The sequence below is a fragment of the Gopherus evgoodei genome, chromosome 10 (genome assembly GCF_007399415.2).
Source record: "Gopherus evgoodei ecotype Sinaloan lineage chromosome 10, rGopEvg1_v1.p, whole genome shotgun sequence".
Lineage (NCBI taxonomy): Eukaryota > Metazoa > Chordata > Testudines > Testudinidae > Gopherus > Gopherus evgoodei.
The window spans coordinates 34,341,246-34,357,483 of record NC_044331.1 but is presented as its reverse complement, the minus strand read 5'-3'; the positions used below and the strand labels follow the sequence as shown (position 1 = coordinate 34,357,483).

The window sequence follows — 16,238 nt, the reverse complement described above, 5'->3', positions numbered from 1 at the left end:
TAGATGGTCTCTTTCTATAAGTCTATACTATATAACTAAACTATTGTTGTATGTAAAGTAAATGAGGTTTTTAAAATGTTTAAGATGCTTCATTTAAAATTAAATTAAAATGCAGAACCTCTCGGACTAGTGGTCAGGACCCTGGCAATGAAAGTGCCATTGAAAATCAGATCACGTGCCACCTTTGGCACACGTGCCATAGGTTGCCTACCCCTGCTCTACACAAAAGAATAAATGGACACAAATCAGACATTAGGAATTATAACATTCAAAAACCAGTAGGAGAACACTTCAATCTCTCTGGACACTCAACAACACACTTAAAAGTGGCAATTCTTCAACAAAAGAACTTCAGAAACAGACTCCAACAAGAAACTGCAGAACTGGAATTAACTTGCAAATTGGACACCATCAAATTAGGCCTGAATAAAGACTGGGAGGGGATGGGTCACTACAAAAACTAATTTCCCTCTGCTGATACTCACCCCTTCTTGTCAACTGTTTGAAATGAGATACCTTGATTACACTGGCCTCATTAGCACTACAAAAGTGATTTTTCCTCCCTTGGTATTCACTCCTTCTTGTCAACTGCTGAGAATAAGCCACTTCCACCTTAATTGAATTGGCTCATTAGCACTGATCCCCCACTTGGTAAGGCAACTCCCATCTTTTCATGTGCTGTGTATTCATATCTGCCTACTGTATTTTCCACTCCATGCATGTGATGAAGTGGGTTTTAGCCCACGAAAGCTTATTCCCAAAGGATAAAAGACATCCACAACTTGGAGCCAGCTAATATGTGATGTATCAGAGGGGTAGCCATGTTAGTCTGGATCTGTAAAAGCAGCAAAGAGTCCTGTGGCACCTGATAGACTAACAGACATATGGGAGCATGAGCTTTTGAATACCCACTTCATTGGATGCATGTAGTGGAAACTTCCAGAGGCAGGTATAAATATGCAAGCAAGAATCAGGCTAGAGATAACGAGATTAGTTCAATCAGGGAGGATGGGCCCCTCTTCTAGCAGCTGAGGTATGAACAACAAGGGGAGAAACTGCTTCTGTAGTTGGCTAGCCATTCATAGTCTTTGTTTAATCCTGAGCTGACGGTGTCAAATTTGCAGATGAACTGAAGCTCAGCAGTTTCTCTTTGAAGTCTGGTCCTGAAGTTTTTTTGCTGCAGGATGGCCACCTTAAAATCCGCTATTATGCGTCCAGGGAGATTGAAGGGTTCTCCTGCAGGTTTTCGTATATTGCCATTCCTAATATCTGATTTGAGTCCATTTATCCTAATATGTGAAGATGTTCAGAAAAAACCTCATCCCTTTTATGTTTCAGTATCACATTGAACAAGCTATTGCTCTGGTTTATCTTCACAAAATGTGAATGATCATCAGCAGAACTTTAAAAGTTTACCTGACAACTGTAACCCAAAGAAAGCCTGCAAGTCTGGATCAAAGATACCCATGTCACCAAATCTCTTGAAGTTTAAAGGAATAAACCTGTTTGAAAATGTATTACAATTAAATACAGTACTTAATTAGCTCCAACAGCCTTTTAAAGGAGTAGCTCCATTTTTCACTGCATCTCCAAGAGCTGAATATATCACCGGAAATCTTAACTTAGCCCTGAGTGTCCTACTAGGGTATACAGATAAACCATTCATGTAAAAAAGTGAAGCCATACAACCTAGCTGTTGGGAATCACATCAGGATTGACCTTGGAGACTACAGGTGAAATCCTGCTTTATTGAAGTCAACGGAAGTTAAGTTATGGAGCCAGGGTTTTACCACTTATCTTTTGTAGCCTTCAGCTAATCAGTGTGAGAATTGTATAGCCTTCCAACCCCTTTTGGCAGGAAGAAGACATTTTCTTATCCCTACCACCAATGGAAACACTTAGTTCTTGCAAAAGGTTTGAGCAAGGCATATCTGCTACTTTATCACTCCCCCATGGCCTCCATTTTTGAGTACTAACCCCAATTAACATCAAATCCTGCATCTTTACCTCGCTCAGATCTTGCCAAAGCCACAACAGAGTGAAACTGACTTCACTCTTATCAGTTTCACAGTTGCCAACAGCAATGGATTCCCAATAACACTTGTTAAGAACATAAGAATGGTCATACTGAGTCAGAGCAATGGTCCATCTAGCCTAGTTTCTCATCTTGTGAGAACAGTGGCCAGTGCCAGATGCTTCAGAGGGAAAGAGATCCATCCATCCCCTGTCAATCAGTCCCAGCTTTTAGCAGTCAGATTTAGGAACACCCAAAGCATGAGATTGCATTCCTGACCCTCTTGGCTAATAGTCAATCTAATTATTTCTTAACCCAGTAATACTTTTCAGCCTTCACAACATCCTCTGGCAATGAGCTCTACATGTTGACTCTGCACTGTGAGAAGGAGTACTTTCTAATGTTTGTTTTAAGCTTGCCACCAACTAATTTCATTCGGTGACCCCTGGTTGCTGTGTTATGTGGATGGGTAAAAAAAAACAAACAAACAAACAACTCTTCCTTATTCACTTTCTCCACAACATTCATGATTTTACAGACAACTCTTTTCTAAGCTAAATAGTCCCTGTCTTTTTAATCTCTCCTCATATGGCAGCTGTTCCATACCCCTAACCATTTCTGATACCATTCTCTATATTTTTTCCAATTCTAATATACTTATTTTGAGATGAGATGACCAGAACTGCATGCATAATGCATGTATTATGATATTTTCTGTCTTATCTATCCTTTCCTAATGGTTCCTAACATTGTGTTAGTTGCTCAATGTGTATCAGCAGGCAAAATGCTAACAGTCATTTTATATTCTGCTGTTTCAACTTGGGAGAAACAAAAGGAGCCATCTTTACAACTATGAGAGGGTTTTTTTGTTTTTGTTTTTTAAATTGAGATCTGATTGTACAGAATTTGACAGCTGTTCATGAAAGCTTCCTATAGGCCATTATGCAACAGGGTTATCTGTTGTTAGAAAGCTCCAGGGAAAAATACATACATACACACACCTCAGGACCTCAAAGTCCCTTTCTACATCCTCCAAGGAAAAGAAAGAACTCCTTCCAACGTGAGGATTTGGGTTTTTTGATTTTGAGTTCAAAGTCAAGAAGCTAAAATGAATGAGGCTCAACTCTATATTCACACACAAACTTTACACTCATGTAACTTCTTAAAAATAATGGCGTTACTCCCAATTACCCCAAGTGAGAACTCATCTAACACTGAAATGTTTTGAAGATAAAAGTTAAGTGACGGTTTGTCCTTGGAGGCTTCAACGGGAGATTTTGGATGTTTACATAAATAACGTTAATTTGTACTGCAATCTCAAAGATTAAAATCAAGCAATACCTCACTTTAATGACAGAATGTGTTCTTCACTATGTGAATCATAGTATGAACTTCAGCCAACTTTTAAAAAAGAAAGCCAGGTCAAGACAAAATACCACCACTAAAAAGACAGTTTAAAGTGACAAAACTGCAGAATTGTTAATTCTCAACTTTTATTAAAACAGGAACAAGACAGTTAGGAACCTAGATAATAGTAATTACTTTTTAAAAATGCTTTACAATACTTTCCTGATAGCATATGCTAACAAACTACAAGTTCCACATTTGTTCCTAAATTCATTAAGTGTTAATCTATTCTTAAACAAGAATTGTTTATTCAGAGCAGGCTACCAACACTACTTCAATCTGCTCCTCTGTTGGTCAAATAATCGGGCAACACATAACCAAGACAGCTCCATCTGCCAGTTAAAAGTGGGGATGAAACAAACAATTAGACATCTGTCATGTTATTTCAAGGTAACACGCAAAGACAAAGCGGCAATATCATTTTTAATACAAACCAAGCAATTTCACTCAACATTGATTTGCTCTTATTGTAGAGCACAGAAAGGGAAAGTAGTGTCATTTTAATAATAAAAAATGATTTCAACCAAAGATGTCCCCTGTACTGATTAATATACAATGTGGAACATTCAAGGCTGAAGTGAAATACTCTATGTACCTCAATATGTTTATTCACCTGTATGTACCTCAATATGTTTATTCACCTGTAATGTACACAGAAGATTGTTTCTCTTGACAAAGAGAAGTCTCCTAAATAACACAATGCCAAAATTTCCTGCTGACTCAGGCTTCACATTTGTCTCTGAAGCGTCATTCTGAATCTTCCTCTTGTCACATATTTGCCTATTACCACCCCAGTAATGTTGTTTGTTTCTCCCAAGCAAGCCTTCACCTCCTCACACTTCGACCAGTCTTCAAGTCCCACGCCTCAGGACTCCTGCACACATAGCCCATTAATGCAAAACAGCATCCTCTCCAGACAGTTTCAGTATCAGTGTCTCCTTCATTTCAAAAACCCTAATTTTAAAGAGAAGACAAGTTCTTGCCACCAACTCACTCCTGAATATTATTTCCCTATTCTTCCATCACTGTCTGTTTCCACCATCTCACCAGCAATGAACTTTCCATCTATAGCTCCTGCCATCAAGAATAGCCCAACTGAAATCTTCCTCTTCATTAAAGCTTCTACACTCCCTCTTTTTGGCCTATGACAATTCACTCTCTCTTTACATAACTCTGCCTCACTAACTTGTACTTGTATTCAGTCTGGTATAATTTAACAATAAAATGTGTTAAAATAGTTTCTATTAAAGGCTATTACAGGGGCTGAAGTTTCATTCTAGGGAGAAGGGGATAGTTTTGTATACTTTGGATTAAACTAATTTGATAAGCTCAAGTCACCATACATGTGCTTAATTTTTTTCTGGATGGCCCTGTTTTTCAAGAATGAAGCCCAAGAAAAAAGTGAGGCAATTGGTTCTAACCATCAGATACAGTACACTCCGGATGATTTTTTGCCACATGTTGATGATATCTTGGAGAAAAAGTAAAACTTTATTTTGCAATCAGTAATCACTATTAAACAGGAGAAAGATGACCTACTATTCTCACGGAAATCCAGTCATACAAAAGAGTAAAAGGAACCCAGAGAAATCTAAAGAATAAGCTTTCTAACTCTAAATAAAATGGATCCCGTTCTGCTGGCCAGCACTACTCAAACAGCAAGGAAGAGAATTGCAGACTATTAGACTGTCATTCAATACTGTGCACAAGTATATTATGTAACAGGACTGTATGAACTTTAGGGCCCAGACTTCAGAATTAGTAATTGATAGGACCAGCAAACTACACACTCTATATTTTGGATAAATTATCTTTTATCAGTTTTAACAGGAATTTAAAGTTTTTATATTGACTTGGGCTGAGCAAACCGGCTCATTTTATTTGACTGAGTTTTACTTCCCTTTTAGTTCTGTATGAAAGCAAGAGTTTCCACTCAAGGAAGTAGAAGTGACAAGTCCATGTTAGCAATGAGTTTCCCCTGCAGGAAAATGTTTTTAAGATGTGAAGAGTGGAGCCCTACTAATGATTAGAGTAACTGAGGAAAAGGGACCTCTTTCTAAGAGGTAGAAAGACAAAAAGGTAGCTAAGTAAAGAGACAGCATGAACACAATTGTAGTCGGGGAGAGAAAAAAGGGGGGCAAGAAATCAGGGGCACTAGTTGCAAGCATCCAGGCAAACACCTGTATTCAGCATGAGGTATATTCCCCTCCTCCCATCCCCATCACCAATGTGGGCAGGAGAAAGAGAGAGGAATCCATAAAACCAAGGATTGGGCACATCAACAGAGCACCTTCAGTTTTGAAAGGCCCATACAACGACAGCAAGGATACAAGCATATAACTTCAGTGGTGATTCAATTCTACAATTGGTAGAAATGAAATTGACGGATTACCACATTCCCCAGCTACTTAAAAAAAAATCAGACCGAATAACTTCCAATGCTGTGGTGACTGAAATTGCTAAGTGCCGATGCAAGTCTTGATTGGGAAACAGTAGGAGCAACCAGAGAAATGTCTTGCAACAGCACTAGGCAGGCCTAAGCTGCTATGACACAGAGAAGGCAGAATTCCGTAGCTAGGAATGGATCTGAAGCTGAAAAGGAAAATTTAAAGAGTAACACAAGGCAGTCAAAACCAAAAACCCACACACAAAACACCTCATCAAATCCTCTTCCGCCCACCCCCGCTCAAACGAGGACTAGCATAAGGCTAATTCATACAAAGAAAAAGACAAGATATGTCAGATCTCAAAAATTAAGTCAGCTCCAGCTCAGTACTTGAACAGAGACTAAGTAAGGGTATGTCTACACTCAAAGCAGGAGGGGTGTGTGTGTGATTCTCAGCTTGCAGGCTTGCACTCAGGGCAGATAGCAGCTCCATTCTGATGAGAATTAGGGCTCCATTCTGATGAGAACTAGTGCAAGTATGTCTCCTTGAGCTGGGACTCACACCCCCAGCTCGAAGTGTATACATATCCCATTTCTCCTAAGAGTGCCACCAAGTAGTATTAGGTGGTGCTCCAAATAATGGAAGATTCCATGCACAACATGGATACTAGGGGACACCATATTGTTGGAGATACCATCTTCTGGAGGTCATGTGAAGCCAGTATTCTGACAGTTTCAAATTCATGTAGCTACATTTTACCCAATTTACTCCCATTTAGAAACAGCATTGTGTTGTTCCACTTTTGAAATAGCTGCATTTTAGTCATGGGAGAAATAATGCAATTTATTATACACTGCATTCAAGAGCCTTCAGGATGGACAGCACTACATGTATGATGTGTTATTTAGCATTGTAGAACTGATTAAGTTAGATCAGACAGCAAGCTTTTAAGAAGATACCATCCATTTAAGTAGAAGTCTGGACATTGTTCTTAACCAGTGGTGGGCAACCCATCATGATAAGCTGCTGGCGGGCCACCAGACCGTTTGTTTACATTTGCACAGTCGCCCACAGCTCTCAGTGGCCATAGCTCGTCATTCCCGGCCAATGAGAGCTGCGGGAAGCAGTGGCCAGGCCCACACTGCTTCCCCGCAGCTCCCATTGGCTGGGAATGGCGAACCGCGGCCATTGGGAGCTGCAGTTGGCTGTGCAAACAAATGGTCTGGCAGCCTGCCAGCAGCTTACCCTGACGGGCTGCATGTGGCCTGCAGGTTGCCCACTGCTGTTCTAAACAAACAAACAAGCAAAAGCCACACGGCATACACCCAGGTGTTAGAACACTGACCTACAATTGAGATTAGAGAATACTTTATTTTGTGCAGTATTTCTGTTTGGGCATTTGTCAGCACTTTGCATAGTCAGTTTCCCCCTAGGGTAACTCAGTTTCCCTCTGTGAGGTCTTCCATAAACCAACAGGGGAGGAAACAATTACAAAAAATAGGAAAATGAGATTGTAAAAGCCCAATCAACTGGGGAGTCAAGGCAGATCTTAAAACTACCCGTAACTGTCAAATTGATGAGACTTAAAGTTAGTATCCTTTTAAAACACAAAATAAAAACCAGGGAGGGAAAGAATACATTAAGCTGATGTAGGCAAGACAGAGAAAAGTAGTGTCATATATACAAAGTATCTTTAAAATCCAAAGCAGACCAATGACATTGCACTTAAGCTTTAAGGAACTAAGCAGAAGGCCATGAAGTATAACCAGGAAAGGTTGTGAGAGAGAATTCTGAATGCAGCTCAATTTACTTTATCCAGTTCTTTCTGTAACTATAAACACAGAAATATGTTCAGTGTCTAACCTGTGCCTGGGTTTTTTGGAGGTGAGTATGCTGCTTGTTAATAACATTTCTATAACCAAAACTTCTTATTCAACTGAATACACAATTAAAAAAACCTTCAGAAAAGCCATCGGACGAAGCAGGTATTCACCCACGAAAGCTCATGCTCCAATACGTCTGATAGTCTATAAGGTGCCACAGGACTCTTTGCTGCTTTTACTAATCAAACAGTTATTGGTAAACAGAATTGTTAAGATTACATTCTGAAGATGGCTGCAGAAGAAACAAGGAATATTTTCCCTTCCTCACAAAGAATTTAAAAAGTATCTAACCTTTGTGCTTTGTTTTAACCCCCCTTCCCTAAAAAAAAAAAAGTCTAGGTCTTCCCTGGAGATTTCTTGGGACTCTGATGTGGATGATCTGCTCTCAGTCCTTAACTGAAGGGTAGGAGTTTTAATCTTTAAAAGAGACATCTTCTCTCCCAAATGGTAGTTTAAAAGAGACATCTTCTCTCCCAAATGGTAGTTAATTAGTCCTAACTCAAAAATATCATTCAGGCTACTTCCTATCTTAGTCAGGATTCACTTCCTGCATAGCCAGCATCTCATAACACCAGCAGTACATCAAGTCTCCAGGATAACAAAACATGAATCATTAGAGTAGAACACATTTCAGGTTGTCTTTATTCACAACACACAAGGAGCACAAGCTTTGTTTCTCCACTCCAGATCACCTTTACTTATGTCTCCATTAAATAAGAAGTTTTAATCTTTCAGATGAGCATGGATTTCATCTTGCCAAGCACCAGCAATGTGCATGAAGATTTAGTCTTCAGTTGTAAAGATATCATGCATATCTCTGCTTTCATCATGCAAGTAGTATCAGACTACTTACATGAATAAAGTTAAGCATGAATTTAAGTGTTTCGAGGATTGGGACATAAGCCTGATATTTCAGTAACAACATATTTATATCTAATACAGTAACAGTCTTATAAAAATCCCCTTTGCTCAATTTAAAACTGACAGTCAATGTTTAACGTAAGAGTCTGTTGTATTAGATAATTAAGTCATGCATAGCTCTGCTTTAAAAAAAAAAAGGAAGATACTGCCTTGAGAAGTTTTATTACATAAAAACAGTAACTTTAATCATAAGAAAAGCCACTCCCAATCTCAGAAACTTAATATACACATTCTACTTTTATGGAACTAAAAGTCTAAGACAATTATTAATATTACCCATAACTAATAAAATCAACTCACCTTCAACTGTGACTACTAATTGCTAATGTTGTTTACGCCAGTATCAGAGGGGTAGCGATGTTAGTCTGGATCTGTAAAAGCAGCAAAGAGTCCTGTGGCACCTTATAGACTAACAGATGTTTTGGAGCATGAGCCTTCCTAGGTGAATACTCACTTCGTCAGATGCATGTGACGAAGTGGGTATTCACCAAAACGTCCAAAATGTCTGTTAGTCTATAAGGTGCCACAGGATTCTTTGTTGTTTACTCCATGTAATCAAGCAATTTGGGTTTTTGTTTTTGTTTTTTTAATACAACTTGAGCAATACCCAGTTTAAGTTCTCTTCCATTTCCTGATAACTCGCATATGCACATCACAAAGAATTTAGCAAGCAACAGTTATGAGGACAGCTCCTGAACAGCCTAGAAGAGGCCTCTCCCAAATCTATTAGTGTCATGTTCCGGATTTTGTTTTCAGTTCAGTCTTCGGTCAATATTTTAAAGAGCATTTCTAATACATCCTAATCCATTAAAGTGATTTCCATTACTGGGAGACCAAGACAGTCCAGGGAGTTTGTACAACTGTCATCAGTTGGTCATTTCTCAAGTCACATGAAAACATTTTCCATTCAAAACTGGATGATCGGATTGAAGAAAGAGTTAAGACTGTAAGTGTCAGAGAAACTGTTTTGAGGGGAAAAAGAGGTGTACTTATTGGGTTTCCTGCAAGACTGAACTACGATAGTTTATATTTATCCATTATGGTCTCCACTCCATTTAGAGATCCCAGAAACTGTCCTCAGAATTTAACTCCTTAGGGGTATGGGGAGTTTTTGTTCATTGTGCTAGGTGCTGCACAAACACAGAAGTCCTGATGAATGACTGGGGCTCCTAGGTCTTATTTTCCTGATTTAACAACGAAGCAAGCAAAGTTCAATGTTTTGAGCAGATTGCCAGTCACTGCTACAAGGTTTGGGCTGAGAGCTCAGCAAAGGGCACCTCCCTAATGACTTGTCAAGTTGCTAAACAAGAGGGAAATGCACATAGCGATCACGAAGCCGCAGCCGGAGATGAGCAAGGCAGCCCGCGGTAATGCACTTTGCCAGAGATAATGCGAACCGCAGCTTAGAGCCAGCTACGAAGAGGCGGCCGAGAAGGTGCTGAGCAGCTGGGAGCCAAGAAAGGGGGACTAGGGAGGGGAAATTTCACTCCCTCCTGCCTCCCGCCAACGGGCAGAGCGTCCCGCGGCCACTGCCAGGCAAGCCTGGGATGCCGTGGAGAGGGGATGGCCCGACCAGAAGGCTTCACGGGGCCAGAGGAAGTGCCCCTGGCTGGCATATCACCCCCGACCCCCCTGAGGGCAGAAGAACCCGGCTTCCCCCGCACTTGACTGGCTCCGAGCGAGGCGGAGACCCACCTCAGGGGCACTCGCTCGCTCCATGACAGCCAGCCCGACGGCCGGGCCAGCACGAACCCGCCTGTCCTCGCGGGAAACCAGCGCCAAGAGGGAAAACCCCGGGCCGCTTCCCCTCCCACTCGACTCTCTCTGCCCAGTCCCCACAGCGGTAACGGGGGCAGGCGGCATTCGGGCAGCTAAGTGCCCTCTCTCGCCGCTCCGGTTCCCCCGCCACCCCGCGAAGCCCCTCACCAGGAGGAAGAGGACAACGGTGAGGGGTGGCAGCCCCGTCCCAGCTCTCCGCGCTCGGGCTCCTCTCCCCAGCCCAGCCCCTCACGACGGGTGATGGGGGTGCCGAGGCAGCCCGTGCCCCTTTCCCCTCCCGGCCCAGCTCCTCAAGGGAAGTGATCGGGGGGTTCCGGCGCAGCCCGTGGCTCCGTTTCCCGCCCAGCCCCTCACCGATGGTGGAGATGAAGGTGGTGTTGAAGGCGTCCTCGCTGAAGCGGAACAGCAGGCAGGTCTTGCCCACGCCCGAGTCGCCGATCAACAGCAGCTTGAAAAGATAGTCGTAAGTCTTCGCCATCTTCGCTCAGCCCAGGCTCTGGTTTACCGGGAGCTGGGGAGGGGGAAACTCCACCGCCACTCCCCGCCCACAACACTGACGCGCCAAAGCCGGCGTCCAATCACCCCCGGCAACGCCCCGAGGATAATCACTGCGCGCCGGAAGTGCGCACGGGGCTGATGGGATATGTAGTCTCCGACGCAAAGGCCACCCCAGACTCATTTCCGGAAAGGGAAGCAGTGGCGGCGCTTATGCTGGAGCGAGAGCTGCCTGGGCAGGGCCGTGTAGTGTCAAAACTCACTCACTTTATGTGGAGGGGGAGGAGGGCAGGCACTGCTGCCATGAGGCGCCTTGCGGCCAGGGGTGCTGGGGTAAGGCCCCGGTGATGTAAGGAGCCTGGGTGTGCTGAGCTGAGTGGCTCTCGGGCAGGGAAAGAGCCCTGCAATTTAATATCGCCTAACTCATTAACTGAATTAGTTCTAATGAATGTTACCTAGTTGCCAGACGACCTTGCTTGAAAACCTAGACTCCCTCCTTCCAGCCCCCAGGAGGGATTCATTTCAGAGGCTGTCACTGCCGGCCTGCCCCACTGCCATCAGGGGAAATGTTAGAAATGGTGAACATGGGGGTTTCTGCCCTGCTCCACCCGTATCTGCCCTTCCCTTGAGTGTAATGTTACCAACACCTCAAATAATTTTATGTCAGTGGCATTAGCCGTGGTGGATGTTCATGGTTTGGTAGCCGTGAAGGCACAAGCTATCCCTCTCTTCAGAATACATGTAGTATCAGAGATTGTGGTGGTGGCCTTGTGCTGCAAACGTGTTCATGGAACCACCTAAAAAATGGAGAGATCACCCTCCATGACTATTCAAGCTTTAATCTCCCTACTAGATTTTCCTGGTAATATGGATCCCTTAGCACTAGACCCAGGACAGGGATCAGCATACATTTCACATTGACACAAAACATCTGTGAGGTGGCAGTGACCTTCAGTTAGTATCAAGCTTATTTTTAACTAATGCATCTTTTAATACCATGTGATGGAGCACTGCAAACAGACGTGTACATTTCATCATATGAAAGGCTTTTTTTGCATCCAGTGGTAGAAGTGAGCCAACTGCAGACTTTGTGGTTTGGGTAAATACATTTAGATACCTACACTTACTTACAGAACCCATGGCTTCCTTCTATAAGCCTATTTGGTTTGAGCATGAAAAATTACATCCATACAGACTCTATTAGCAATTCTTCATCAATAATCTAATTTTATTTTTATAACACAGTCATCACTCTGGTATCTGAACACCTGAATAACTGCTATGTACCTAGAGTTCCTATGTATACAAACATTACACTGACTGCTTGTAAACCCTACAATGCACAACAATACTGTTTTAAATAGCTGTAGATATATTTGTGTATATCAATGTTTCACCAATGGCCTGTATATAAACTTTAAAAAGTACTGCACCAGATATTTGTGTTTATCTGTATAGAACAATCCTCGACAAAAATTGTTTTTAAGGTGATGCAAAGGTTTCAGGCACATATCAGTGTTTTGGGTGTGTATTACCTTTCATAAACATTAAAATTTAAAAAAAAATTAGAAACCCAGGAACTGCAGAGTAGAAGTTTCACTTCTGAGCTGAGGCATCCCATAAAGATACCAACATGTACAGTATCAAAAATGTGCACCAAGAACATGGGGTTTATCAGTTCTTTCAATACCTATATATCTCTGATACTATTGGTAAGCATGATGACTTGTCAACATACTAACCTTTGTTCTTTTTATGTAAGTGCTCTGATTACACTTCCCAGGGATATGAGGTTTGTACATGGAGACATAAGAACTCAGGGTTTAATGACACTTGGATAATTGGCTGCCACCTGGGATCATACGGCTTCATCCTGCAAGGTATTAGGGTCAATTCTGCATCCACAATTTCTGCCACTTGGAAATCTAAATATCTAAATTAAATTTGTGGGCATAATCAGGTATTTAGATGTTCAAGTGATAGAAGCTATATCCACAAATAAATGAGGACATAATACTTCAGTTATATGCACATAAAATTTTGCGGTGCAAAAAGAGATCTGGTGAAAGCTGATTTAATTTTGGCAGTAAATGTTTCACTTAACCACCTTAAATGGTGATATATTTGTGTAAAGTGAGATAAGAATTGTAACATAGATTTTTTCCCCCAAAGTCTTTTAAGTACCGTTAATATGTCAGTATTTTCTTCTTTCATTTGCTACCTGTAATGTTCTGGAGTGAGTCAGCATAACTTCTAAAGTGTCCTTCACAGGATGTCACAGGGTTCTATCAAAATAAACAAAACTATAAAAACAACTGACAGCAATAGGAAAGAACTGCTCCTTTAATTTACTTTCAAAAGCTGTAACAAAGTGAGCCCTATGAACAGAAAGAGGGAGTTGTACAATTGTAAATCATTGGGACAGATTGTTCTCTCCCATGGGAAATCCTACAGGAAATGGTTTTGGGACAGTTTGCTCCAAATTATTCAGTTAAGGATTGCCCCTTAGCTGGAGGGGAAGAGTCTGGTCTTAAAGACTCCAGGTTTCCCTTCCAATCCTGTATGAGCTCTCCCTCACTTTCCTGTAACTATGGCTCCAGTGGAGCCCTGCTGACAAAGCAGTGGTGCCTGGTACCCTTCTTAAAGGATATTCTGCTCAATAGTTAATCTGTACTAACCTCTGAGAAGGCCTTCCACAGTACTGGTGGAGATTGTGGAGATGATGTTCAACCATGACCCCTCATCGCATACAGATTCTCAAGTCCTCAAGAGAAGGGGTTCCAGAAATGTGGGGGAGATGGGGAAAACCCTCCCTGACAGGTAGTCTAGGGCCAATGTGTGTGACAAGTGTCCCAACTGCACCAAGATTACAGGGCTAGGACCTGGCCCATAGTTGCTAAAGGTCCTTTCTCACAGATGTACATTAGGATAAGCTATGTTACCTGCTGACTTTGAACTAAGAAAAGAACTTGAGATGCATGGGGTTCAGTCATACATAGATGTGCATCAAACATCATAATCACTCTTTGAAATTAAACCATTATTTGATGGGGGAACCAACGTAGGGGTCTTAAAACAGGGCCAAAGCATTCTATTAATTGGTCACCTACAAAAATATGGACTGCTGCATTTGAATAAAATATAATCAGGAGCTGCCCCAAACAATGAAATACATTAAGAAGAAGTATTGAAGAAACAAATGCAATCAGCATGATTCCAAACCTTTCTTGTTAAATAAAGGCTTAAGCATGGTAAGATTCCTGACATGGGAGCAAGATGTACTAGTTACAAACTATGAACACAAATCCAATGACAAATCCGGTTTCAAATTCTCTACAAGTTGGAAGTCTGTTTCAACAAGAACTTGGAACTAATCTTTGGTTTACTATATTAGGATTTAACATTATATGACCTCCACAACTGGGTATCATGTCAACAAATGGGCAGAAATCTCAGTCTGTTCAGCTGACGAACACCTCAGGAAGATCAGGATATCATCTGCAGAGCCAAAACAATGGAGCAATACAAGATTTTTTTCACACTTGTAATGCTCAGCATTGTTCAAACTGAAATTCTGGAATACGGTTGCTTAGTTTGTTTCTTTCTACATCAATGGTAGTGGGCTATGTGTGTGTTATTAAGATGGGCTCTTAGGCTATTTATTACAAGATTTAAGATTATAAATGATGACAGCCTAATCTGGCACTGAAGCAATAAAATTGAATAGGTTAATTATTTCAGACTAGCATGAACCATCAGATTAGGGGAAACTACTAATGAAAAACTAATCACTGAAACATTTTCCATTTATTTTATTTTCTGAGGCCTGAGTGGCTACATAGCCTAATTAGGGCCTTTTTAAAGATTACCACATCAGCTTAGTTCGAGCAACGAAGAGAATCACTGAGGCTTTTATGGAACAGACAGGTTTTCATATGTCTCTGGAGCAACACGTTTGTGTTCACCATCTGCTACTCAACAGTAGTTTTATAGAAAAATAATGCAAATTACTTCATTCTTTAATTATTGTGGTGCTTTGCAATATTGTACTCAGTTCTGAATGGGAAAAGTGCCAGTTTGCTAGACTTGCAAGACAGATGTTTATTTAACCACCAACTTAAAAATTACCTTAAAAACAAGACATGAAAACTCCCCGATATTTACATTTTTTCCTGCCTTTGTTTAGTATGTAAAAACTGCAACTGTACAAACTGTAAACTTCACAAAGCTCTTAAGGCTGTTAGGCCTTAACAACTACCATGACGTTTGCCCTGTAAAAATTTCACTCTTTCAAACCCAATTTTTGCTATAGCATTACATTAAAAAAAAAAAAAAGTTGTGCGTCACATGCTAGACAAATGTGAGCAATGACAGAAAATTTTATTTCTGTTTGACAGATATATTTCTATCTACTAATGGGGGACTACAGGGTTTTTTTGTTTTGTTTTTAGGGATGGTGGGAGGTAGAAGAAAGTTAATATTATGAGCATCTAAAGAGTTACACTTGCACAGGAACAAAATAGAAAAGATTGTCTGTCGTGCTGATTTGTATGTTGAAGGAATGGTAATGCAGTCTTTCTTAAACCCCAAATCAAATATTAACCCTAGTCAATTTCAACTTTAAACTAAATTTCCCTGGTCATATCATCTGATTATAAATAGTTTTAAGTAAACCCATATCTTTTTGTACTGTTAAACAGCTGCTAAATCCCACCCAAGAGATGGCCACAACTCATCAGGGATGAAGTAATACACATGTAACCCTTACCTTCCTCAAAGAACTGTTGTAAGATTTAATGAAGTACAGATGGTTTGTAAAGCACTGAGGTGGGGATCCTTGGATGAAAGGCATGAAAGATGTGCATAGCAAAATAGTCCTTTATATCATATAAAATGTCACAAATATAAAATCTAAACAAACAATTTTATGTACAGAGGAAAAATACAAAATGTTTGTAACTGGTCTGCACATACTCAAATTATCTGAAATCCTTACGAGAGTAATGCATCTAATTCCACTTTCATTCCCATTTCTACTGTCTTGGTTGGCAAATACCATCACTTCCCAATTTTCAAAAATCTCTTTCCTCTTTGTTCAAGGGAAAGCCTGACTGGATACAAAACCACTAGGCCCACTGAATGCAGAACTTGTTCAGTAGTGGCAAAACTCAGAAAATCAAGATCTTTTGCTCAAGGGGTCAAAAATTCTGGGCGCCTTTAATTCTTTGTTGTAAGACTATAAGATTTCAAACACCAACAGAATGGTTTGAAATATGTGGCTGGCTATGGACCCTTCTAGATGTTGTTATTTTAAACACTCGTGGAATCCACAGGTCCCAGAAGTGCTTCAAC

The 16,238-nt window shown here is 41.0% G+C and overlaps 1 protein-coding gene across 1 annotated transcript in view; it reads right to left on the bottom strand.

Annotated features, from left to right (window-relative positions):
* Positions 1 to 10,942, bottom strand: part of RAB8B (RAB8B, member RAS oncogene family) — a 45,137-nt gene extending 34,195 nt beyond the window's left edge. The window contains exon 1 of the mRNA XM_030577776.1: positions 10,746 to 10,942. Within this exon, the coding sequence (XP_030433636.1) occupies positions 10,746 to 10,869 (124 nt within the window). The 5' untranslated portion in view covers positions 10,870 to 10,942. The remainder of the gene's footprint in view (positions 1 to 10,745) is intronic.
* Positions 10,943 to 16,238: the final 5,296 nt, after the last annotated feature.